General features: G+C 42.2%; 1 protein-coding gene across 1 annotated transcript in view; it reads left to right on the top strand.

Moving 5' to 3' along the window:
* NME9 (NME/NM23 family member 9) overlaps positions 1 to 25573 on the top strand; it is an 82173-nt gene that overhangs the window by 42643 nt on the left and 13957 nt on the right. The window contains exons 11-15 of the mRNA XM_077448453.1: positions 6385 to 6529; positions 6680 to 6787; positions 9404 to 9555; positions 16224 to 16368; positions 21574 to 21806. Coding sequence (XP_077304579.1) covers positions 6385 to 6529; positions 6680 to 6787; positions 9404 to 9555; positions 16224 to 16368; positions 21574 to 21806 — 783 coding nt within the window. The remainder of the gene's footprint in view (positions 1 to 6384; positions 6530 to 6679; positions 6788 to 9403; positions 9556 to 16223; positions 16369 to 21573; positions 21807 to 25573) is intronic.

Raw genomic sequence — 25573 nt, 5'->3', positions numbered from 1 at the left:
CATAGTGTTCAAAGGCAAAAAACAGGACAAGCTGAATGGGTACTTGATTAAGTTATTCTCCTATAAGCATATTTTCTAGACACAAAAAGCCCACACAGCCATTCCTTGTAGTGGAAATCTCACAAGTATGCACATCATTAATGATCACTTCCAAAACTGAATTTCATAAAGAGGCTTGGGTCTTCTTAAAACCTCCTGCAAACAGAAGAAAGTAGAATGTGTGATGTTACCTTTCTTTTAGCTGACATGAAAAATGTTGATCATTTTTGGTATCTACTTCAGGAAATGTGTGCAACTTTAGCTTATCATGTCAAGGCAAGAAACCAAAAAAAAAATAGTTTTTGCCTGCAAATTCTAAAGCACGTGTTGTCACCCACAATTTGACCACACTTGCGATTCACCACAACACGCTGTGCTTCATTTTTTCCAATCCAATTTTTTTTTTGCAGGTGGGGGGGAGGGGGGAGGGGTGACGGGGGGGGGGGGGGGGGTGACCAGATGTGATAGGTATGCCAATGGCTCACAATTTTTTCTGGCAGGATCAGCATATATATTTGCACTTATCAAACAGATATTAAAACGATATTTTCAATGTTTTGTTTAGCAAAACAAACGGGACCAAATTGGAAAAGTTAATTGTTAGGGTTTACACTTTACAGGAAAGACCATTCATACAGTAAATACTTTTGAATATCATACATTGCACAACAGAGCAATTATTATTGTCAGCTTATTTAGACTGGGTTCACACTATTGCAAATTGAATGCAGGTTTCCCCCATCTAATTTGCATAGCAGAAGATTGTGACCGACTCTCTATAGAGCCGGTCCACACATCTCCACCGGGGCTCCGAGCCCTGTGCGTCTTTTGGTCAGATTCAGGTCCAAATTCAGACCACAATTCAGGCTGTAATTGGACCTGACACAGTGAATGGAGATGAACTAGATTCCTGCTGTGAGCCGATGTGTTCTATAATGTCACCCCTGCCTGGCAAAAAGTTGTACACCTATATTCAAAGAAACTAGTACTAAGCAAATATAGAGGCTGTCCATGCTGACCTCTGCTCTTTAAAATGCTCATGTTTGTGTGTGTATATATATATACACATTGATTGTTTTAGTTTTGACCTTGTAGTGACAGTGAATTCTGCAAAAACTTTTGTTTTGCAGCAAAGTGATTTTTATGGCACATTACTCCCATGCAGAGTAACAAACGCCACTTTGTGCATTCGTTTTGAAAGCACTTCATAGCACAAGTACGGTACATAGAAACGTAGAAAGGTGATGGCACAAAAAAGACCAAGTAGTCCATCCAGTCTGCCCCATATTTTTTCATATATATATATATATATATATATATATATATATATATATATATATATAGTTACTTTTTTTGCAGTAAAGGGCAAAATACCTACGATGCATCAAACAATGGACTTGCCATGCCTTGTGATGCACTACTTTAAAAAATGAGTGCAGATCCTGTTTTTCTTCAATTGCTGTGCATTGACAGCCCAATCTAAATTAATGAGCTGCCACTTTTTCAGTCAAGTTTGAAAAACCCCCATTATATGTGTGTTATGTGTATCCATTCATTCAGCATACCTAAAAATAATTAAACCTATTTCTTACCATTTCTAGTTGTTTCTTTGGAGCAGGTTTATACTCTGAACTCTTTAGGGAGCTTATAATGTTTAGAACTTGCAGTGAGCAATTAAGGGACATTGGGACAGTTTTTTAACACGTGCATTAACATACAATGTACCACGAAAGCCTTAGGCCCCTTTCAGATGTGCGGACCGTTCAGATCCACCTGTCAGTTTTTTAGGCGGATCTGAACGGTCGCTCCATACAGCTCTATGGAGCCACGGATATCAGCGGTGACATGTCCGCTGACATCCGATCCGCCCCGATCCAATCCGTTCCGCAAAATCCAGATGGATGGAAACCAGAAGCAGATGCTAAATATGGACAGCCCCGTGTGAAAGGGGCCTTAAAGTATAACATAAGGCAAAACTTTTTTCTTTATCGTACATCACGGGACACAGAGTCATAGTTATTAACTATATGGTCTATAGGCACCTTCAGGGGATGGACACTGGCACACCCAAGATAGGAAGTTCACTCCCTATATAACTCCTCCTCCTACCAGGAGCACCTCAGTTTTTTCGCCAGTGTTTAAGGTGTTGATCATGAGTGAAGATGTGCTCTCAAGAGCTCCACTGGAGGGATTGCTATTGGATTTAAACAGCCTCAACTGAAGGGATCCGTCCAAAGTGCCATTGAGGCCAAGGTAGATGGTATCTCATATAAGAAGAACAAGGTTTTGCCTGTAACACCTCTCCTTGGAGGGCTGGACCCCGGGACCCAGCGCTTTGGTCATGCTAACATTACCTAAAGTTTTTCCTGGCGGGTGCTATACAGGTCCAAGGGAGTGGAACCCCGATAAAAAGGGACCCGGTGCTTGAAGGTTTGCTAAATGCTGCCTGCCATGATGGGTGAAGTTTGGATCTGTCTAATATCAGCAGAAATCCTGCGGCGAGGATAAGGTAAGGGAAGAAGCCTAGGAACTGTAAAAAGTCCAACTATGGTTTTTCTTCCTTGGGGAAAATGTTGTCATGCCTTAAGTTTCCACTAGAGGGAGTAAATGCACATGGCTTAGTAAGTTGTCTCTCACTTCAGCTCAGTGTCACGGCTTGTGTGTGGGCTCAGCAGTAGCTTGTCTCAGTGGGGATTCCTCGTGCAGGTAAGAGATTTGCCATACTGCACTTCTCCCCCCTGGAGGGACTAAAAGGATTGGGACAGTTCAACAATGGTCATGCTCCCCCTGCAACCCCACCCCTCCAATGGGGGGGGGGGTGCTGTGGCTCCCTTTGGTCTGAAGTTTCCCCCACTCTGCTTGCCATTAGGCCCTGACTCTCCTCCCCTCCCCTCTTGCTGGGTCTGCTGAGTGACAGACTCAAATGCCGCCCGCGCACGCGGGAACTAGCTGAGTTTAAAAAAAGGAGGGGGCGGGTGATGGACAGACGGAGGGGGCAGGGCCTAGGCACGGCGCCATGTACGTGACGTAGCGTTCATGAGGACACGGCGCAGGCGCGGGGAGGAAGCTGAGTACAAAGAGCAGACTCTCCTCAGCTGGATGGCTGGAGAGCATGCTGGTTGATCACACAGGACACAAGGGCTGCATACAGGCATTCCCAATAGAGGAAAGACATTTTACCCAGCGCTAGGCTGAACTTTCATTAGCAGCATTTCTTTGCTAGACTATTGTTCAGCATGTAGTGCATTTAAATAGCGCCTTTGCTTTTGTGCTTAGGACTATGCCTCCCAAAAAGGCCGGTGCAAACACGTCAAAAAAGGTACCAAAAACATCACCCCCAGGGTGATCCCCCTTCCTCACCTCAGACCCTTTACCAAGGGAACAGTGAGTAGAGGATGAGGTGTTACTCCCTAGATGATCCGGAGGAAAGACAATCTTCTGAGGATTCAACCATGGACGAACCCTTTTCAGCCTCGCAGTCAGAAAAATTGCTGGTACAGTCTCTTACAGAAATGGTTTGTTCTGCTTTCAAGCTGCCCCTAACTGAGTCAGCCAAAAGTTCCATCTCCTCTTTGGGTTCTTTAAAACCTCCACAGACTTTGCATGCTTTTCCCATCCATGCATTACTAGAACAGCCTATTTATGCTGAATGGGATCATCCGGATAAGCATTTTCTACCTCCAAAAAGATTTGCAGTACTTTATACCATGGAGGAGAAGTTCACCAAAAGATGGGATGTACCAGCAGTTGACGCTGCTATATCCAGTGTGAACAAAAGTCTAACTTGTCCAGTAGACAATGCTCAAATGCTTATAGATCCAACAGATAAAAGGTTGGAATTCTTGTTAAAATCCTCTTTTTCTTTGGCAGGTGCAGTTACTCAGCCTGCAGTCGCTTCAATAGGTATCTGTCAATCCCTGAAGGACCAGTTTAGACAGGCCCTTAAAGAGGTTCCTGTACAACAAGCCCGGGATTTGGTCGAACTGCCAAGAGCATTATGTGTTGCTATTGACGCCATTAAAGATTCTATTCACCAGGCGTCTTGTCTTGCGCTTGTGCTAGTGCACATGCATATGATCCTGTGGTTGAAAAATTGGTCAGCCGAAGCACCATGCAAAAGACTCCTGACTGGTTTTCCTTTTCATGGGGATTGGCTATTTGGAGATGATTTGGACAAATACATCCAAAATATTTCAAGTGGGAAGAGTACTCTTTTGCCAGTCAAAAGAAGGAATAAATGGCCTTCATTTAAGCGGACTCTTTCACCAGCACCAGGAGCATCTACTTCTAGACAGTCACGATGGCCTCCGCCGTCAGAGTCTAGAGGAAAGCCTCAGGGTCAGGCCCAGGCAAAAGAAGTCCTGGGGACGGAAGCCTGCAAAACAGAATTCTAAAGCCTCATTATGAAGGGGCACCCCTGCTCTCCAGGGTGAGGGGAAGACTTCTGCAGTTCTCAGAAGTCTGACAGGAGGAAATTCAGGACAGATGGGTCATCTCCACGATAACTCTGGGGTACAAACTGAAATTTCGGGAGTTTCCACTGCTTTTTCTGAAGTCAAACGTTCCCAAAGATCCAGAGAAAAGGCAATCTCTGTTTCAGGCATTAGACCGATTGCTGGCTCAGGGGGTGATCATGCAAATCCCCACAGAAGAGCAAGGTTTGCAGTTCTATTCAAAACTCTTTACGGTACCAAAATGAATGGAGATGTCAGACCCATTCTAGATCTATAGAATCTAAATCAGTTCCTGAGGGTCCGCTCTTTTTGCATGGAGTTGATCAGGTTGGTGGTTTCTATCCTGCAAGGAGGAGAACTTCTGGCGTCTATTGACATCAGCGATGCATATCTGCATGTTCCTATATTTCCCGCTCACCAAAGGTTTCTGCGGTTCAAGGTAGAACAGCATCATTTTCAGTTTGTAGCCTCACCCTTCGGGCTGACTACAGCACTGTGGGTATTTACAAAGGTTCTGGCTCCACTTCTAGCCAGGCTAAGGGCACAGGGCATAACAGTCTTGGCGTACCTGGACGATCTATTGCTAATAGACCAGTCTGTGGCACGTTTGGAGCAAAGCATGCGTATTACAACCAAATACCTGGAAAATCTAGGTTGGATTCTCCAGCTAGAGAAATCTTCCTTTAAAACCGCTAAAAAGGCTGGAGTACTTCTGGCAAAGATCAACGCCATAAGAGAGCTGGTGCAGATGGTCAGGTTGGAAAGATATCCCTCCATTCGCGTTTGCATGAGGTTGTTAGGAAAGATTGTGGCTTCCATTTGAGACTGTTACAAAACAAAATCCTGTCTGCTTGGAACAAAATGGTTCAAGCTCTATATTTACCAATGCGGCTGTCCCCAAGGGTGTCCCAGAGCCTCAGTTGGTGGTTGGTAACCCGGAATCTGCTGAATGGAAGATCCTTCAGACCAGATATCTGGTGGTAACGACAGATGCCAGCCTTTCAGGTTCGGGAGCAGTACTAGAAAAGACAACGATCCAGGGACAGTGGTCAAGAACCAAAAGAACCTTGCCCATCAATGTCCTAGAGATTCCGGCAGGCCTGGACATTCAGGTTACGGGATTGTTCTGTCAGGATCCAATCCAACAATGCTGTTATAAAAATCCTATCTTTTTAGTTTTGGGTAAAGTGGAGAGGGATTAGACCACCTGTCAGTTTTCATTGCTGTCTGTGTCCCCATTAAGGAGATTCCCCCTCTCTATTTCTCCGGTTTACCATTATCATTGAAATTACCCAAATTTTGGGTTGTCCCCAGAAAAAGTAATAGAGGGGAAATCTTCCAATCGGTACAGCAGTTCTGGTAACCTAGGGGCCCCCAAGGAATTCTCTTGATTTACAGGGATTTCCTGTTTGGCTATCGGACAGGAAGTAAAGGGAAATCTCTGCAAAAGGACACAGATGGCAAAAAAAAACAGCTGACAGGGGCTATAACCCCGCCCCCCCCCCCCCCCTGCTCTATCCAAGATGAAAAAATAAATTGCCTATAGTTCTACTTTAAGATTTTTACAACTGATAATGAAGACCTGCCAACACTGTACAGGCCTGGTTAATTATGGCAAACATAACTCCCCAGCCTTAACACCACCTCGAATCAGAAAGCTAGGTAAGATTCAAATTAAAAACAAGCAAAATTGAACAGTAATTTTAAATATATTTTCTCTGTTAACTGGAATATTTTAACAAATATACATCAGGGGTTATCCCAATTTAGCTGCAAAAGTGGAACTATTTTTAAAGGCAATGTAAGCTAACGTGCATGTAGTAACATACTGCAATGAAATTCACAAATCTAAAGGGTCCATAAACATTTCCTTCAATTGCTTTTTATTCAGATGAAGTTTTGCAAAGTATCCAGGGGGCGGGCTTCTCTATAGCAATGCAAAAGGAAGTTATGCTCAGTGAGCAACAGGTTGAGGAGTTCTACAGAGAACATGTAAATGAAGACTATTACCCAGCGCTTAAACAGCAAATGACCAGGTAAATACTTTTACAAGCTGCATTTATTTTACCCTTATTGTAATAAGGCAGTCTGTTGAAACAGAATTTTTTATGCTTGTTGTAGTTAAATGTATGTTATAATCCATATAATCAATTTATTTGGGTATCTTATGTATAAAACCTTGACAGTGGCCCCGTTCTTGCCCTGGCACTGGTAAAGGACAATGCGGTAAAGCAGTGGAGAGGTTTGCTAGGACCTGCCAGGATTACAGAAGCATTAAATGAAGCACCAGATAGGTAAGACAATGTTTTTTTTAAACATGATAGTGTTATTATTTTACCTTTTTGTTTTTTATGTCTCTCATATTTCTGTTTTTGTGTTGGATTAAAAGGAGCTTGGTCAGGAAATCAACTAAAAATGTCTTTTAAGGTTAAAGTGGAACTTTACGCATAACAACTTGATAAAAATAATGTTCTTTAGCAAGGAGCATACATTGCACATTATTAATTATGCTACCAAAATTAGTGTGTTCTGGAAATTGCCTCCAGAATTGTTCCTGTTTCTTCTTGCTGAAGGCTGCCATTTTGCTGAAGCCCAGTGCCCCTGAACAGCAGTAAATCTTTAGTCTGTCAGCAGATCTGCCTCTACAAATTTGGCACAATGCCTAAAAATGGAGAGCAAATGAGCATGTGCAGAGCAGGGTGACACGGTGTATTGCTGGATTTTAAACAGTATAGACACTTATGTTTTATGTTTTACATAGCTAAACCTGCAAAAGGGACCAGCCTGGAGTGATCGAGCTGGAGTTAATTTTCTGACTAAAGTTCCATTTTAATGGCATGAAAAGGAAAATTTAAACCATTTGTGCAGTTTACCAAGTTTACCAATCAGGGCAAACAATCAACAGCTGTCCCTAATAGATGCTTGTGTTGCCCTATCTTTCCCTCTCCCATCGTTCTGTTTAGCTTCCAGGATCAAAATGAAATACCTGATAATTATTAGGTAGAAATTAGGGTGTGCATGACTCTCTCCTGCCACAATTCAGCTGAAGGTGGCACAACTTAGAACCCAACTCCAGTCAAAGGTTTATATCTTGTTATGGATGGAGTGGAAAAAGTTTGAATGGTTATTACAAAGACACATTCAAAATAATTTTTTGTAAATTGGAGAAGTGTTTGAAATTTTACCAAAGATTATATTGTCTGAGAGTTTCTTCAGTACAAACAAATGGCCACTGCCCACGTCTATAACTGGCCTTTGCAGCAAGGAGCACATGGAAGGGTCAACCAAAACCAAAGAAAATTCCCAGCTCAACTTACTGACCAGCCTGTAACCAACCAAATTATCCTGTCTGACAGTATACGTTAAAAACAGGGGTTTACTTTGCACACATTTTCAAATAAAAGCATAAGCTACAGAGCCGTTTCATGGCACCCCAGTATTATCTGCAACAGGAGCGGCCCATCCATTAAGGGCGCATGGGCACTGCCCCCTCCTATCCATGATTCGGGCCCCCATGCAGGACGCCAGATGCATGGATTCCTATGGGGGTTGTTTTTTGAAGCACCTGATTAGAGCCAGAGGCTCTAATAGGCTTCAAAATAGGGTGGGCTCGGGGGGCAAGCACTGCGAACTGAGCCTACCCAGTTGTGTTACAATAGCGAATGAATATTCGCTATTGTAACATTGATCCTCCTACTGGCCAATCAGGAAGCGGGTCTTGAGCCCCATCACCAAATTGGCTGAAAGGACAGGCAATTGTATTGGACGCCTAGGAGGAAGGGAGGAGATGCATGGCGGAAGCTGCCGTGATGAATGGGAGGACACAGGAGCCACTGCCCGATGACCCCTGCCCACCACCAAATGGGGTAAGTGCCATAAGACAGCGAGCAAGGGGGAGGGGGTGGTTGTTTGCGAGCCCCCCAAATAAAAAACACCAGCTGCCACTGATCTGCAGTGACTGCTCACTCTAAATTTTGAGAGTCTCCATAGTAGAAGCACAGGCGTTATATTGGATAGGGAGAGGGCAGGTGGGCCTGGAGGGAGCCCATCCCTCCAGGGTAGTCAGTAAGTTGAGCTGAAAATTTTCTTTGCTTTTGTTTGACTGAATGTTTCTTCCCCTGGTGACAATCACTCTCTTCATTGGTACCACAAGGACAGGAAGTGTGCAAACATTTTCCCCAGTGGAGTCACAGACAGAACTAAACTTAAAACAAATTTCTTAGGTTATACTGCTTAAGTATGGGCAGAAATGTTTTTGTATATTTGCCCTCTAATGCCGTATATTCCACCTCTGCCTTCTACAGTGTTTGGTAAATCTTTTACTTTTACTGCAGCCCACAGTCTCCTGTTGGCATTGAATGTCCAGCGCTGAGGTCTGTAGTTCTGGCTGTAGTACAGATAAAACAGGAGGTTGCTGTCTTAGCATTTCCTCTATTCAAATAAATTCTGTGAATGGATGAGGTGCAAATGAATGTCACAATCTCCCTCCTCTAGTCATAGAATGCCTTGCTTTTTTGTGAGAAGAAAGCAAGTCTTTATGTGAGTGAACAAAATACCTGTGAGATCTGTTCTACAGAAGGAACTACAAGTCTCAGCAGTGGACGTTTGGAGACTGCAGACAAAATAAATGTAAAAGATTTAACAAATGCTGCAGCAGCCAGAGACGGAACGTATATCTTTATAGGTAACCTATTTTTTAACTGTGCAAATGTACAAACATCGTTTTTGGCCATACATCAGCTTGACGTAAATCAGTTGCTTTGCCCTAAATAGGTGTGTGCTAAGAACACATGCACTAAATGTTTCCATTTCATGCTCCTTTGTACAAAGCCTAGTCTGTAGTTATTTTGTCATGATGTTGTACATTGCTTTCTGATTCAGTATGTTTTGTGTTTTGGTCCTATTTTCAGCTTGAGAGCTCGTTTTATTCCCTCAGAGGGGGACATTAACCAGCTACATGGCAGTTCATCCCCACTGCATGCAGAAAAGGAAATTAACTTTTTCTTCCCAGTAGAGCATACCTTGGCGGCTATTAAACCTGATGCAATGGAAGAGCACAGAGGTAAATGAGAAGAGGACAGTTTCTGAATTTGTGATATAAAACCCACTCAAGGTGTTCCTTTCTCTACCTTTTTGTAAATTGACTTTGTAGTGAACTGATCATTGCCAATTTGCTACACTTTGATTATACCTGAATATGTGTGAATATTTGCAGGAATGATTAATGCACTGTATGATTCTTTGAGGCATGGAGAAATTTTCATTTACAGTATATAAGCCTTCTGATGTGCAATTTAACTCACATATCACTACCTATGCCATTGATTTAGTACCCTTATTCTTTAAAGGCCAGTAAAATAAATGAGGCTATAATCTTTGGGTTATATGGCTAGATATATAACATTTCTAATGCCCCATACATGCGGTCGGACATTCCGACCACAAAATCCGTCGGATTTTTTCACACGGATTTTGGACGAAACTTGTCTTGCATAGACACGGTTGCAGAAAGTTGTCGGAAAATCCGATCGTTTGGAAGTGACGTACAAAATGGATGATGGGACTACGTAGAGGAAAAAGTCTGATCCGATTTTGTTGTCGGAAAATTTTAGATCCAGCTCTCAAACTTTTTCCGTCGGAAATTCTAACAGAAAAAGTCAGATAGAGCCCACACAAGATCGGATTTTCCGACAACATTTCCGACCGTGTGTATGAGGCATAAGAAAACATTTGTTAACAATAATTACATATGCTACTGGTGGTACTAAACCCAAAACCAAAAATGTAATATATTGCAGCTTAGCAATCAATAGATGTGGTGGCTGCCTTCGTTTTCTGTTTGAGGCTTTTTTCCCCTGGTGATCTGGCCAGTAACTCACCTCCTGTATTGGAGTGCCTCCACTCTGGAGGAAGAAGCAGAAGCACCTTTGGACAGCAGTATTGTCAGTCTGAGGGTAGGAAAGTGTTTTGATAACTGAGCATCGTAAACTATGTTTACTATGCTTCAGTTAATGAATGAGCAGGAGCCCCTGTCTCCTGCTTATTAATCTTCAGTATAGCTGAGGTTACAGAGAAAGGAAATGAAGACTCTGTGTCCTCAATCCTTTCTTTGTCTCAAAGGTAAGATGTCAGAGGTTTAACCGCTTGCAGACCAGCTGCCATCATTATACTGCGTCAGGTCGGCACAATCCCGCGAGCCGTCGTAGCTATACGTCGGTCCCTTTAAGTGGGGTAGCAGGCGCCTGCTGCACGGCGGGGGTGCCAATGCTCGTGATTGGCGGTCACGATGACCGCCAGCTATGAGCGATCGTGGACGCGAGAGGCAGAACAGGGACGTGTGTGTGTAAACACACACATCGCAGTTTGGTGAGGAGAGGACAGAGAGATCGTGAGTTCCTACAAGCTGGGAATCACGATCTCTCAGCTCCTGTAGTCACTCCCATCCCCCACAGTTAGAAAACACACCTGGGGAATACAGTTAACCCCTTGATCGCCCCCTAGTGTTAACCCCTTCCCTGTCAGTGACATTTATACAGTAATCAGTGCATTTTTATATCACCAATCACTGTATAATTGTCAATCGACCCAAAAATGTGTCAAAAGTGTCCGATGTGTCCGCCATAATGTTGCAGTCTCGATAAAAAACGCAGAGAGCCGCTATTACTAGTTAAAAAAAAAATGCCAAATATTCCGCCAATTTTGTAGACGCTATAACTTTTGCGCAAACCAAATAATATACGCTTTTTGCGATTTTTTTATTACCAAAAATATGTAGAAGAATACATACCAGCCTAAACTGAGGAAAAAAATGGCTTTTTTTTTTAAAAAAATGGGGTTATTTATTACAGCAAAAATTACAAAATATTGTGTTTTTTTCAAAATTGGCGCTTTTTTTTTGTTTATAGTGCAATAAAAAAAATACAGACGTGATCAGATACCACCAAAAGAAAGCTCTATTTGTGGGGAAAAAAAGGACGCCAATTTTGTTTTGGTTCAACGTCGCATGACCGCGTAATTGTCAGTTAAAGCAACATTGTGCCAGATCACAAAAAATGGCCTAATCATTGAGCAGCCAATTCTTCCGGGGCCAAAGTGGTTAAATATCCCTGATATTTCTCCAAAGCCCTCCCAACAGGATTGTAAATTAAACATTTTTAAAAACTATTTAAAACATTTAAAAAATAATAACAAATTGTAAAAAATAATTGTAACCACTTAAAGTGGTTGTATACCCACATTTTTAACTTTTACCTACAGGAAAGCCTATAATAAGGCTTACCTGTAGGTAAAAAAAATATCTCCTAAACCTGTACGGTTTAGGAGATATTCCCCTCGGTATGCGCCGCTGACTGCAGCGGCGCATGCGCACAAGGGGTTTCTCGCCGTCAAAATCCAGCAGCAGCCGAGCGGCCAGACTGAAATCTCCCGCGCGCATGCGCGGGAGTGACGATATCGCGGCTCCGGCCACTCACAGCGCCGGAGCCGCGATACCCGGAAGAAACGCCGAGGGAGCATGTCAGCTCCCTCGGCGTGGATCGGGCCAGATGTCGGGGCCTCGTTCTAAGGTAAGTATTTCATAATGAGCTAGTATGCAGTGCATACTAGCTCATTATGCCCTTTGCTTTGCAGGTTAAAAAATAAAATAAAAATGTGCGGGTTTACTACCGCTTTAAAGACATATACTGCGGCAGGATGGCTCTATTGAGCAAAATCACGTACCTGTATGTCTTTTCATGCAATAGATACTGTGGGCATGTGCCACCCACGATCTTTCCATGAAAGGCAGAACGGTGATCTGCCTATTTAAACAAGGCAGATCGCCTGACAGGGGAGGACACAGAGATCTTCTATTCCTGCTAAGCAGGAACACAGATCTCGGTGTTCACCCAGGCAGTCCATCCACCACACAGTTAGCAAGCACCTCCTATGGACATACTTAACCCTTTGATCACCCCTGGTATTAACCCCTTCCCTGCCAGTGTCATTAGTACAGTAACATTGAATTTTAACACTGATCACTGTAATAATGTCACTGGTTCCCAAAAAAAAGTGTCAGTTAGGTGTCTGATTGTCAGAAGCCCCGCTAAAAATCACTGATCGCTGCCATTACTAGTAAAAAAAAATTTAAATGCCATAAAAATATCCCATATTTTGTAGATGCTATAACTTTTGCGCAAACCAATCAATATACGCTTATTGAGATTTTTTTAAATGAAAAATATGTAGCAGGATACATATTGGCCTAAATTGATGAAGAAATTTGATTATTTTTATCTTTTTTTTATTGGGTGTGTTTTATAGCAGACAGTAAAAAATATTTTTTTTTTTTTTTTAAATTGACGCTCTTTTTTTGTTCATAGCGCAAAAAGCAAAACCACAGAGGTGATCAAATAGCACCAAAAGAAAGCTCTATTTGTGGGACATCATATTTATTTGGGTACAGCGTCGCACAACTGCGCATTTTCAGTTAAAATAACGCAAGTGCCGTATCGCAAAAAATTGCCTGGTCATGAAGGGGGTAAAACCTTCTGGGGCTGAAGTGGTTAAAAAACTGTAACAAGATTATAATTTAAAAAAATTATAACAAATAATTTTACATGGGTTCTCTGGCCTATACAGTATGAATGAGCTGGTTGTGCAGCGGGAGCCATTTGTTACTCTATGAGGATGCAGCAGCTGTATGAACAAAGCTGCAGGTTTTAATATGGCAGACACCACACGCCTGTCAAATGAGGGCCTGAGATTGTGCTTGTATAGCTTCTGCATCCAAATAGCATAACGTTGGCTGCCTGCAGAGAGCAATAGCCACATAAAAAAAAAATGGATTCATATTGTACAGAGCCACAGCCAGTGTTAATTTTGACTTTAAATTTAAATTTCGTTTTAGTCATAGTCTTTTGACTAAAATGCCATTTTAGTTTTAGTCGTATTTTAGTCATCTGAATTGTTTTCGTTTTAGTCATATTTTAGTCAACTAAAATCTCCTCCATTTTAGTCTTCTAAAATCTTCTGGGTTTAGCTAAATTTTAATGCATTATTTAATAATTTTTCTAGACATTCCAAACTCATTATGTGCACTTGGCGTAAAAACGAATAAAATGTTATTATATATGGTATTAAGGTTTGAACACACACATGGTTTTAGCCATAGTCTTTTGCCAAAAATTCCATATTAGTTTTAGTTGGATTTTAGTCACCTGGATTGTTTTAGTTTTAAAAACATTAACTGACACATGCATAACTTATAAAATTCCTGCTAAATGTAAAAGTTAAAGCTGTACCAATTAATAAAACGTTTTGTGTGTAAATGAGGCTTATTCACATAGGTGTGGCCTGTGTTCATTTAGTAGACACATTTTTTTTTCATATTTTAGTTGACTAAAATAGTGTTAATTTTGTTCATGAAAATATTTTCCTCTACTAAATTAACACAGGCCACACCTATGTGAATAAGCCTCATTTACACACAAAACTTTTTATTAACTCGGTACAGCTTTAACTTTTACATTTAGCAGGAATTTTATAAGTTATGCTTGTGTCGGTTAATAATGTTTTTAGTGAAAATATTGTTTTGATACTTTCGGGGGGCTGTACGGGTTCCCGTGATTTCTAACAGCAGCCCTGCATACAACATATCCAGCATTAAACTATAATAGTGATCCGAGTGTACTGAAAAATTTCAGTGACCGTCAAGTTGAAAAAGAAATACCGTCTACAAAACATAAGTAGGAAAATAGAGTAAAGAAGGGAAATTCAGAAGGGTAGAAAGGTAGGTAGTCCTGGGGTCTATTATCTAGCTAAGTTATAAGGATAGGAAAGAGTTATTAAATCCTTAAGGCTGTGAGTTTTATATATTTGGTTACCTTTGTGATCTGAAGAAATTTGAAATGAGAATCACTGCCTCGAAGCTTAACCTGGGGGTTTTCAATGCTCTGGCTATAGTTAATCTGGTGGTAGTAAATATATGAGTAATCAGCGCTTGTTCTGAGTGCAGTATATCTGGTATTAATGTGTTCAATAAGGATGTTTGAGGATATTTATGTGTATTAAGGGGAGAATTAAATGATAGATCCTTACCCAAAGCTATTTACAGCCTGACAAATCCACCATATGGGCCGTGGAACCACTTGTTTCAGCTCCAGAAACAAGTGAAAGAGTCATTTGGAAGAAATCCGGCTATGCATGCTAGGGTATAGTACCATCTGTACAGCCTTTTATAGGAATTTTCCAGAATGAATACATTCCTAGAGCTTTTCATTACTGCTTACCATATAGTTTGCCAATCTTTCGGATCCAATGGTAAACTCAGCTCTGCTACCCAATGCCTCTGATATGATCTGATAGGTATCCTGTTGCGTTAATAATAGAATAAAGAATAAGTATAATTAGAATAAAGAATAAAGGCAAGAAATTAAGGTTGGACCGGTATTTACTTTCACGGTGATCAATACAATAGAGGGAATGGTTCAGTATCAAAGTGTAAAGAAAATTTGTTTTGTTAAGTTATGGTTGGACCACCAAAACTGGTCATGTTTGCCCAATCTGCAGGAAATATAAGGCAATGGAGCCATTTTAGAAGGGGCAGCAAGGACCATAGAGAATTTTATACAGTCCCATCATTTTAACATAAATGAAAACATTGGATTAAGTGTCTGGGGATGACAATATGAAGGGAGCCAAGGGAAGGAAGAGAGAGGGGCAGGATGATAATCCAGCACCTTTCTGTAGGCCCACAGGGGAAGTTCATGGGTAGCATGTAGATGGGAGACAGGGACAATATTGGCTGGCAGATAATATGAATTAGGCTTCGAGTGACTCCAGATTAAAGTAAAGAGTTTTCTCGGTTGGATCCGAAGGATATGTGGGGGAATAGGAACTAGGAGGACTCAGAAAACATATAATAGTTTCAGAAGTTACGTCATTTTAATGGAATATACCCTCGCCAAGAATCCACCAATTAATTCAGTTACCTAAACAAAGGTGAGAGGTTTGTCTGGTATAAGGATTCATATGAAGGGGTTAGAGTGATGCCTAAATAGGGTAATATGGATGACCAATTGTAACAATAAGGAGGAGGACTGCAAGTGTGCAAGGCTATAGAGCAGTGATGGCGAACCTTGGCACCCCTGATGTTTTGAAACTACATTTGCCATGATGCTCATGCAGTCTGCAGTGTAGTGGAGCATCATGGGAAATGTAGTTCCAAAACATCTGGGGTGCCAAGGTTCACCATCACTGCTATAGAGTGACAGACATCACCCTAGATTTACCTGCATTGACGTGTGATCTCAAGAATTGAGCAAACTGGGTTGGCAGTGAAAGTAAGATTGGTAGGAAGGCTTGCAGAGAGGTAAGAGAGAACAGAATATCATCTGCAAACAGAGACCGCCTCGATATTTAACAACACCAATAAAGTGGATGACCTTTTTGGCATAATGAAAAAGGTATTGAATTGTCCATCACATAGACCAATGGTCATCAACTCCTGTCCTCAGGGCCCACTAACAGGCCAGGTTTGCAAGATAACTGAAATACATCACAGGTGATATCATTTGCTGCTCAGTGATTGCAGTATTCTAGTCTGCATCTCTCCAAGGTAATACATAAAACCTGGCCTGTTAGTGGGCCCTGAGGACAGGGTTGATGACCACTGACATAGACAACACAGATCTTTGTGACCTGTTGTTTGTATACATCATGTGTAATTTACATAAGATACATTTTTTTCAGATGAAATCATGGAGAGAATTCAAGTTGCTGGATTTACAATTTCTCAAATAAAAGAGACTAATCTAAGCCAAGAGATGGCTGAGGAGTTTTACAAAGAACACAAGGGGAAGCCTTTTTTTGAACAACTTGTCAATTACATGTGCAGGTAGGGTTTGTCATACATTAAGTGACTGTATAATATTATTAGTAAGACACAGACAGTGTTCTTAAAGTGAACCTGTACTCCATTTTAAATGCTTAGCATATAAACGAAGCGAGTGGAGGAATCCCTCCTGGAAGATATTGTGATCTAACAGCTGACACTGATTGAGACAAATTTTCCAATGTGTCCCAGCAAAAGAAATCAAACAGTCATCTTTTGCTGAGGAAACTGCCACATACTGATCTAAATTCGACTTGTCCTTGCTGAACCGGATACATTTCAAACAGTGTATGGCCAGCTTAAAAGCCCTTGTCGATAACACAAAAGTCCTGCCATTACCTTTAGCCAGAGAAGGACACTTCTGTGCCCCCTTCTGATTTAGTTTCAGTTTGTTAAAGGGAAATTATTTGTCCTAATTTCATGGCAAACCTTCACCAACTGCTGTGCTTCTGTCCAGTGAGAGTGTATAGAACAAAGGCAAACTAAATCAGAGAGGAGCACAAAACAGGCTTTTCTAACTGATTAAGGCAATAGCAGACACAATATGTTGAGTCAACTGCTAATTTGAAATTTGGGTGACTTTCTAGATAAGACATCTTTGCAACATTGTCAGTCATTTTTTTTCTGTGAAACTGGAATCTTTTAGACATTTTTTTTCAAAATGCAAAACATATTTACAAATAATAATGTTGCATCTTTCTGTAAATGGAAGATTGCAAGAAATATGCATTTCCTTTACCCAGAGCATCATTCAATCTTATTTAGCACCATCTTTTTCAAATTTTATGCATATATGATTTTCCTGCCATTTGTATGAAATTCTCTATACAATCAAAATCACCCACAAGGGTAGTAAGAGCTGAATTTTGTATGTTTAAAGATATCCAGTCACAATTGGATTTCTACCAAAATATTGATTCCTACTTTATTATACTTCTGAAAGCTTACTTCAATTTTGTTTTTTAATTGTTTGCCCTTGTGTTCAGTTTTATTTCTTATGTCTGCGTATGATTTTTTACTGGACCAGAAGTTACACATTCTGACAGTTTGAACTACCGACCTCGCACTGTCTTCTACCTTTTACACATAACAGAATTGTATAATTGAGTCTTGTAGCTATTTATAGTTGTGGGTGGGAAGGATCAGCCAATCAGGTGACCACTGTGATTGGCTGTTACAGTGATCACATGATAGAGTGCTTGTCTTGCTAGCTCCTAAACAATAGTAAAGATCAACAGCTAAATGTTAACAAAAAACGTATTCACTGCCATTGATCTTATTTATATGTATATTGCTGCTGCTAACAGCTGTTATGTGTTTCTAGACCAATGAACAGTCAAGTTCCTCCACCCCAAACTCGCTCATCCATGTCTTTATGGACCTTGCTTTGTGCACTGGCGCGCAGCCATGTTAGAACAGGAAAGGGCCATCCCCAAACTGTTCCCACAAAGTTGGGAGCATGAAATTGTCCAAAATGTCTTGGTATGCTGATGCCTTAAGATTTCCTTTCACTATATCTAAGGGGCCAAGCCCAACCTCTGAAAAACAAGCCCACACCAAAATCCCCCCTCCACAAAATCATTTGAACCAGCACAAAGCAAGGTCTATAGAGACATATAATAAAACGAAGGGTTCGCCCGGGACTTTAAATTAAGTGGGTACCGTTTCCGTCAGTAAACAAAACAGTAGTAAATGCAGTATATGGTTTATTCAAGTAACATTGTTTACATGCATAGATATCACCAACAATTGCCAATTTAAAAAAAGATACATAAACTAGGAATATCAATACATTGATGTAATAGCAGTTATAGTACACGGCATCATACTATCCGACGCGTTTCACAAAATCCAGCTCGCTCTTCAGGAGTGGATGTGTGTAACAATGTGCCTAGGATGAAAAAGTATATATTTGGAAATATGGCACAATATTAATTATAAAGGCACAGGGTAGGAGGGGTTATGGGTCCTCATACTCACCACTGAGCTTGACCATGGCTACAGGTGTGCGGCTCCAAAACAGCGGCAGCAGGTGCCTCAACAGGGAGCTGAGGAGGCAGAGTCAGATGAGACCCCGCCAGGGGCCAAACGGAGAGCAGGCATGGCATGAATATAGTTATGTATCCCTAGAGAACTCGTTAGTCCATAAAGAGTATAGGCTGTGAACATAAGTATGTTTGTCAGGCATCTAAAGTAATGAAATAGAATCCATAAGTATTAACATACAAATACATATATATGAATGAAAGGCCTTGGCCAAATATGGTAGGGACATAGTGATGGGTAGAAACATAGGATAGCAGAGAGATACCAACAAGTGACAAGATAGAAAAGGAGAAAGAGGAAAGAGAGGTGAACTGTGATTGTGTAATGGTAGAGTACTGATGTACCCCTAGAGACCTCGTTAGTCCATAAAAAGTATAGGCAATAAACATGAGTATGGTTGTCAGGCATCTGAAGTAGTAAAGTCAATAAGTAATGGCATACAAATATGTATACATAAGTAAAAGGCCTGGGCCAAGGATGGTAGGGACATAGAGATGGTGGAAAACATAGGATAGCAGAGGGATACTAGCAAGTGACAAGATTAAAAAGAAAGGAGAGAGAGGTGAACTGTGATTGTGTGGTGGAATCTGTGATATCAGAAAACTAAAATAAAATAAAATGAAATAAAATAGAAAATAAGTGCTCAAAAAAAGTTGGATATGGTAAGTATATAGTATAATTATTATATGTTACAGGGATGGAAGTGGGTTACTGGGGACACCAGACCTTTCCCCTTTTCCCTGGTCTATAAAGACATGGATGAGCGAGTTTGAGGTGGAGGAACTTGACTGGCCTGCAGAGAGTCCTGACCTCAACCCGTAGAACACCTTTGGCGTTAATTAGAGAGGAGACAGCAAGCCAGGCCTTCTCATCCAACCTCACTGCCTGACCTCATAAATGCCCTTCCAGAAGAATGGTCAAACAATCCCATAAACACATTCCTAAGCCTTCTGGATAGCCTTCCCAGAAGAGTTGAAGCTGTTATAGCTGGAAAGGGTGGGCCAACTCAATATTGAACCCTACGGACTAAGACTGGGATGCCATTAACATTCATGCACGTGTAAAGGCAGGCATCCCAATACTTTTGATAATATAGTGTATATTATATAGGTCAAATTTTAAAGGTGAGCGCATAGGGTGCATGGTGGTAGAACTTATATCATCTTACTCTCATCAGGACATGGCCCCGCTTAGTGGAGAAGACATCACAAGAACTGTGCACACTGAACACCCTTTTGTATGGACTCACATTAGTGAGTGTGGTGTGATTAGTTAATTGTGTTGGACTTGCAGCACTGGGGTTTTGGGATCAATCTATATCACATTTGTCACATTCATTTGGGCACATATAAGCTGTGAAGATTAATTGTATTTGTTACTGGGCTATGTTTTTTACCCTATAATATGGGGGTTTTGGTATTACTATCTTCTGTATTTAGGAAATGATACAGTGAGAAGAATTGTTTGAAAGTAAAATAGGCCATTCAATATCACTCTAATTGATTGTTTATATATTGCTTATCTGAGACATCATTATTATTGTTTATGCATTGTGTTGCTTTATTAGGAGCAGCACTACACTTAGTCACCTTATATTTTATTTATTTATTGGTAAAAGACCAACAGCCATCTTTGACAGCTTTGTCACTGTGCTGGGAGCACAGTAAGTACAGGCAGTACGCTCTCAGCTCAAGACAGTGTGCAAGGTGTGGGTGTTAAAGAGGAAGTAAACCCTGATGGGTTTACTTGCTCTTTGATTCCCTGCAAAGGTAAAGCATAATGGACTACTATGCATCGCATAGTAGTCCATTATGTGTCACTTACCTGACAGAGGAGCCAGCGAAGTCACCGCTGTCCCCTGTAGTTCCGAGCGTCCATCTTCTTGGTGGGTCTCGCTACTGCGGCGCTGTGATTTGCCGGAGCCGCGATGACGTCACTCCCGCGCATGCACACGGGAGCCGACACTCGCGGCATATCACCGCGATCTGCAGCCTGCCCAGTGCGCCTGCGCGCCGCTGTCTTCGGGTAAATATCTCCTAAACCGTATAGGTTTAGGAGATATTTCTTGGACCTACAGGTAAGCCTTAATCTAGGCTTACCTGTAGGTCAAAGTGGTTTGTAAGGGTTTACAACCACTTTAATGCCCACTGTCTTTGCCACTACACATATGCATTTGTAGGTTATTTTGTGAGCTCTGTTATTAGATAATGTACACATTTAGCAGCCAGGAGAAAGTGTGTGCGGTCAATCATTTCACCAAGCAGCAACTAGCTGACTTCAGATGACATTTGACACTCTGACTGAAGCTTAAGAGTCAAAATATATAACGTTAAATTACATCTTTAAGAAGTAAACCTGCACAATTGTAGTAATTTTGGACAGAGTATGCAGATTCTTGCATATCTTCATATCTTGTTCAGTTGTGATTGGCTCTTTTAATTATTAGTTAAAGTGGTTGTTAAGCCACTCTAACATCTTTATACTATTTGCGCAGTCTCCTAATGCTGCCCCATGTATGTGATATTTAAAAAAAATGCCGGTGCTCTAGTGACTGGCAGGCTCCCTCTTCTCCCCATCTGACAGCTGCAGTGGGCGGGGCTGAGATTCCCCTGCTGATGTCAGTTGGGAGGAGGAGAGCCAACTGGTCACGTGAGCGCCGAGCGGCGCTCTGAAATAAGGTACATACTGCATTTTTTTTACAAATCACACACTCAGTGGGAAACAGGATAAGGAGACAGCGTGGATAGTATAAAGATATAGATGTTATTCCAGCAGCAGGAGGAGGGGGCGCACGGTCACTGGCTGACAGGCAGCGGGGGGGAGGGAAAGGAGCACAGAGACGGACAACAGAGCGGTGGGTGATGGAGGCATGTACACTGACCACGTTGTCAGGGCTCAGCAGCCATGATATACTGTGGTTAGTTTACAGAGGGGAGGGCCTAGCCAGGTTTAGCCAGGTATTTCAGAGTTAATACAGGGGACCAAATTGCACAGCACAGGCACTATGCTGTATAACATGCTTTAAAGGGACAGGATCCTTTTTTTTTTTAGGGTAAAAAACCCTTTAAGTGTTATTAATTTCGCTCTTAAAATTCAGTTCAGTTTCATATAATGAAGATTATATGTGAAGTGTGAAGTATTTTATGTTCTGTTTCATTCCAGAGGTCCTTGTTTGATGATGATTCTTAGCAAAGAGAATGCAGTGCAGGAGTGGAGAGCACTGATGGGCCCTACAGACCCCACTATAGCTCAAACATCAAGCCCTGATTCTCTGAGGGGCTTGTTTGCCAAGAGTATTCTGCAGAATACAGTCCATGGCTCCTCCGACACTAATCATGCCACAGAAAAGATAAAGTTCATATTTGGAGACATTGATCTGGATGGAAATATCAGCGGTAAGGTTATTTAATGTATTATTGAAATTCCTTCAAGACAATATTGAAGGAAAACAGTACAGTTTGAAAATAAGAATACAACCGTGTCCAGCCCAATTTTAGCCCTCCATGTTCCGCCTAGTGTAGTAATATCTGTTGGTTGGGATTTTGTAGGATTAGCGTCAGGTGCATCATTAACCGATTATACCAAGTAGGTGCTGATGATCATCAATTTCATATGTAGGTTGAAACACAGTTATTAACTGAAACAGAAACAGCTGTGTAGGAGGCATAAACTGGTTGAGGAACAGTCAAACTCTGCTACTAAGTTGAGGTTTTGCAAAATGACACAAGGTGGTTATACTACATCAACAATGTCTCTCCTAAGCTAAGGTTTTAAAGCAAACCCGAAAGTCTAAAACTGGAAGAATTGCAGCCAAAAAGCCAAACCACGCCCCCTCACCTGCTTGCACAGTTTTGATGAGGTCATGGCTCCCAGTGCTCTGGGGGAACTCCTTGAGTTTTCTGGCACAGAGGTTGTGTGTCCCAGAGATGGCCACCTTGTCTAGGCCCCTCTCCATGCCCTGATTGAGTGGCAGGCTGAGGGTGAAGTTGGTGGCGCCGGTTAGGGCGGTGGGGTGGTGGTAGGGAGCGTGGGGCAGAGCAGTGGGAAGATTGGGGTAAGGCGTATACTCAGTGTCCATCATCGCCATGTTCCCCTGGAGAGCGGAGTGTGGATTCTCCAGTAAAGTGGTCAACCGGCATTCCTATGCTGGGTTACCCTACCGTAGTTCCTGGCATGCAGCCTGCACTCAGTAAGTACACTGCTTCCTGTCACACAACTTCGCAGGACATCCCGAGCTGTCATGGCATCCACCCACTGATTGGGCTGTCAGGAGACAATGTAGTGCAGACTGTTTCTTGCCCACTTTTCCTCTGTCATTGAAGTGCTGCGACTGATTACATCCTCTGTATAGTGTGCAGGGTAATGTCAGAGCTCAGCACATCCATCCCTCTCCTCCCTCACAGGCTGATACTGCAAAGGAGGAGAAGGAAATCAAAATCACAGCACCCACTCAGGGCTCTTCACACACAGGATCTGTAGGCTCCATTCACATGGGCGATAAGCACACCCCGTGGATCCTTGCATCTGGAATGATGGCTGTGTATGAAGCTCTGCATCAGCTCATCCTATAAAAATTCAATAAGCTTGGATGTGTTCAGTTGTAGCCCAAAGCCATTAGAATGGGCCATAAGCCTGTTTGATGCAATGACAGGCTGGCGGTGGCAGCAGATATCTGTGACTGTTCACACAGCCAGCGATTACCTGCAGCAATTGTGGCTAGATGCAGATAAACCACACCCATCATCAACTGACCCTAACTGCAGGTCATCACCGGCTATGCAAACAGTCATAGATTGTTGCACCCTATCAAAGCTGGGGATTAGCTCAGTCCTGTTTGAATCTTAGTCCAAACCCACCTGAGAGACCTCACTAGGAGGCTGCCATTTTACTGGCTAATCATAAGCAACCATGGGATTCCACACTCCACAGCCACATGTTTTTAACCCTATTGTATGCATGCAGATGCAGGGTAGGAATGCTTTACATGTAAGCAGGTGTCTGGCTACATAGTGTATAGTGTCATCAGGTTCTAGGTCCCTTTTAGCTAGAGCTCGCCTGTAGTAATGTAATGGGTGAGTCATTGCCCACATATAAGCTAAGCTGGAGGATCCCTAGTGCAGCTGAAGTGGAGTGAGGTCTCTAAATTTGAGACCCCACCATCAGAAACCCTGGACAGGGAGAAGTAGGCCACCCAGAAGAGCTGGCTGTAGACATCATGACTGGTGGAGGAAGAGGCTAGAGCAGGTTGTAAAAGGCCATTTAGGCTAGGCCAAGTGTTCCTTGGAGTTAGGCTATCCATATGGAAGATCTGGGGGAAGAGTACCCAAGCCAGAGAGGTGACTGCAGTGATCCTATCTCAGGAAGGCTACTTATAAGTGAGCTTGATACAGACAGTCTAAGACAAACCAGGGCCCTCTGAGTGAGTACTGATGACTGGAGGAAAGACTGAGTAGGGAAGATGGCTTACTAAAATGGACAGTGTGCTGCTTTCACATGTGACTGCTGCGGATCGTCCACTATAATGTGATTAAAAATGTACTGTCAAGTGACCCCTGATAGTATGTCTATGTGATGGGACTGTATTTGCCTTCGTTCAACTACCATGAGTAAAGTGCATCAATCCTATAAAAAAAAAAGAAAGACAAACCTCAGACATAGCAATAAGACTAAGGCCGCGTACACACGCGCGGACTGTTCGCCCAACTTTGTCCGTCCAACAGTTTCGGCAAACAGTCCGCTCAAACTTAGCATGGACGGACATGGCCACACACGACGGACGAACAGTTTGCTGAAACCGCGCGCGATGACGTGAACGGCACGTACGACGGGACGAAAAATACGACGTCCTATACACTGCATTATAGCTTTCGGCGTGAAAATCCTTTCTGAGCATGCGCGCAACTTTGTTTGACGAACAAGCCTACACACGGGCGGACTGTTCGCTCAAACAAGGTTTCAGCGGACAGTTTTTCGGAAATTCCGAAAAACCTTGTCCGTCCAACTGTCCGCTGAAACTGTCCGCTGAAAGCCCACACACGAGCGGACTGTCCGCCCAAACACTGTTCAGCGGACAAAGTTGGGCGAACAGTCCGCCCGTGTGTACGCGGCCTTAGACTAAGCGACTCAACTATACACAAAAACATAGAAACTGGGGTGCAGAAAAATGGCAGCAGGTGCTCTGGCCTGATGAGTCAAAATTTTAATATTTGGCTGTAGCAGGAGGCAGTTTGTTCCCAAAGGCTAGAGAGCAGTACAATATGCAGTGTCTGCAGGCAACAGTGAAGCATGGTGGAGGTTCTGTGCAAGTTTGGGGCTGCATTTCTGCAGATGGAGTTGGACATTTGGTCAGAAACAATGGTGCCCCAATGCTGAGAACTACAGGTAGATACTTATCCATTATGCCATTCCATCAGAGAGACATGTGATTGGCCCTAAATTTATTCTGCAGCAGGACAACGGCCCTAAACATATAGCGAATGTCATTGGGAAGAACAAAGAGTCCGGGAAGCGATGGTTTGGCCTCAAAGAGACCTGATCTCACCATTATCAAGTCTGTCTGGGATTACATGAATAGACAGAAGGATTTGAGGCAGCCTACATCCAAAGAAGATCTGTGGTTAATTTTCCAAGATATTTGGAACAATCTATCTGCCGAGTTCTTTCAAAAACTGTGCGCAAGTGTACCTGTAAGAACTGATGCTGTTTTGAGGTCAAAGGGTGCTCACACCAAATATTGATTTGATTTGGATTGTTCTTCTGTTCGTTTACTTTTCATTTTGGTAAACTGGAATTTCACCCATAACAAATTGATTTAGCAAGGAACATACATTCTATATTACATTCTATATTACTAAATATGCTACCAAAATGTATGTGTGCTGTAAATTGCTTTCAGCATTTTCCCCTTTTTCTTCTTGCTGGAAGGTGCCATTTTGCTGAAGCTCAGAGCCCATGAGTAGCAGTAAATCTTTAGGCTGTCAGCAGATTGGCCTCTAGTGGCTCTGAATTTTGGCACAGTGCCTTCCCAGCCAGTGTCATTAGTACCATGATAGTGCATATTTTTAGCACTGATCACTATATTAGTGTCACTGGTTCCCACAAAGTATCATTTAGTGTCAGATTGTCCACCATAGCAGTCCTGATATAAGTTGCTGATCGCCGC

Source organism: Lithobates pipiens, unplaced genomic scaffold, assembly GCF_037356315.1.
Source record: "Lithobates pipiens isolate NorthernLeopardFrog02 unplaced genomic scaffold, aLitPip1_a1.2 Scaffold_22, whole genome shotgun sequence".
NCBI classification, from domain to species: Eukaryota; Metazoa; Chordata; class Amphibia; order Anura; family Ranidae; genus Lithobates; species Lithobates pipiens.
Note: the sequence above shows the minus strand (reverse complement) of the source record. Positions and strands in the feature narration are given on the sequence as shown.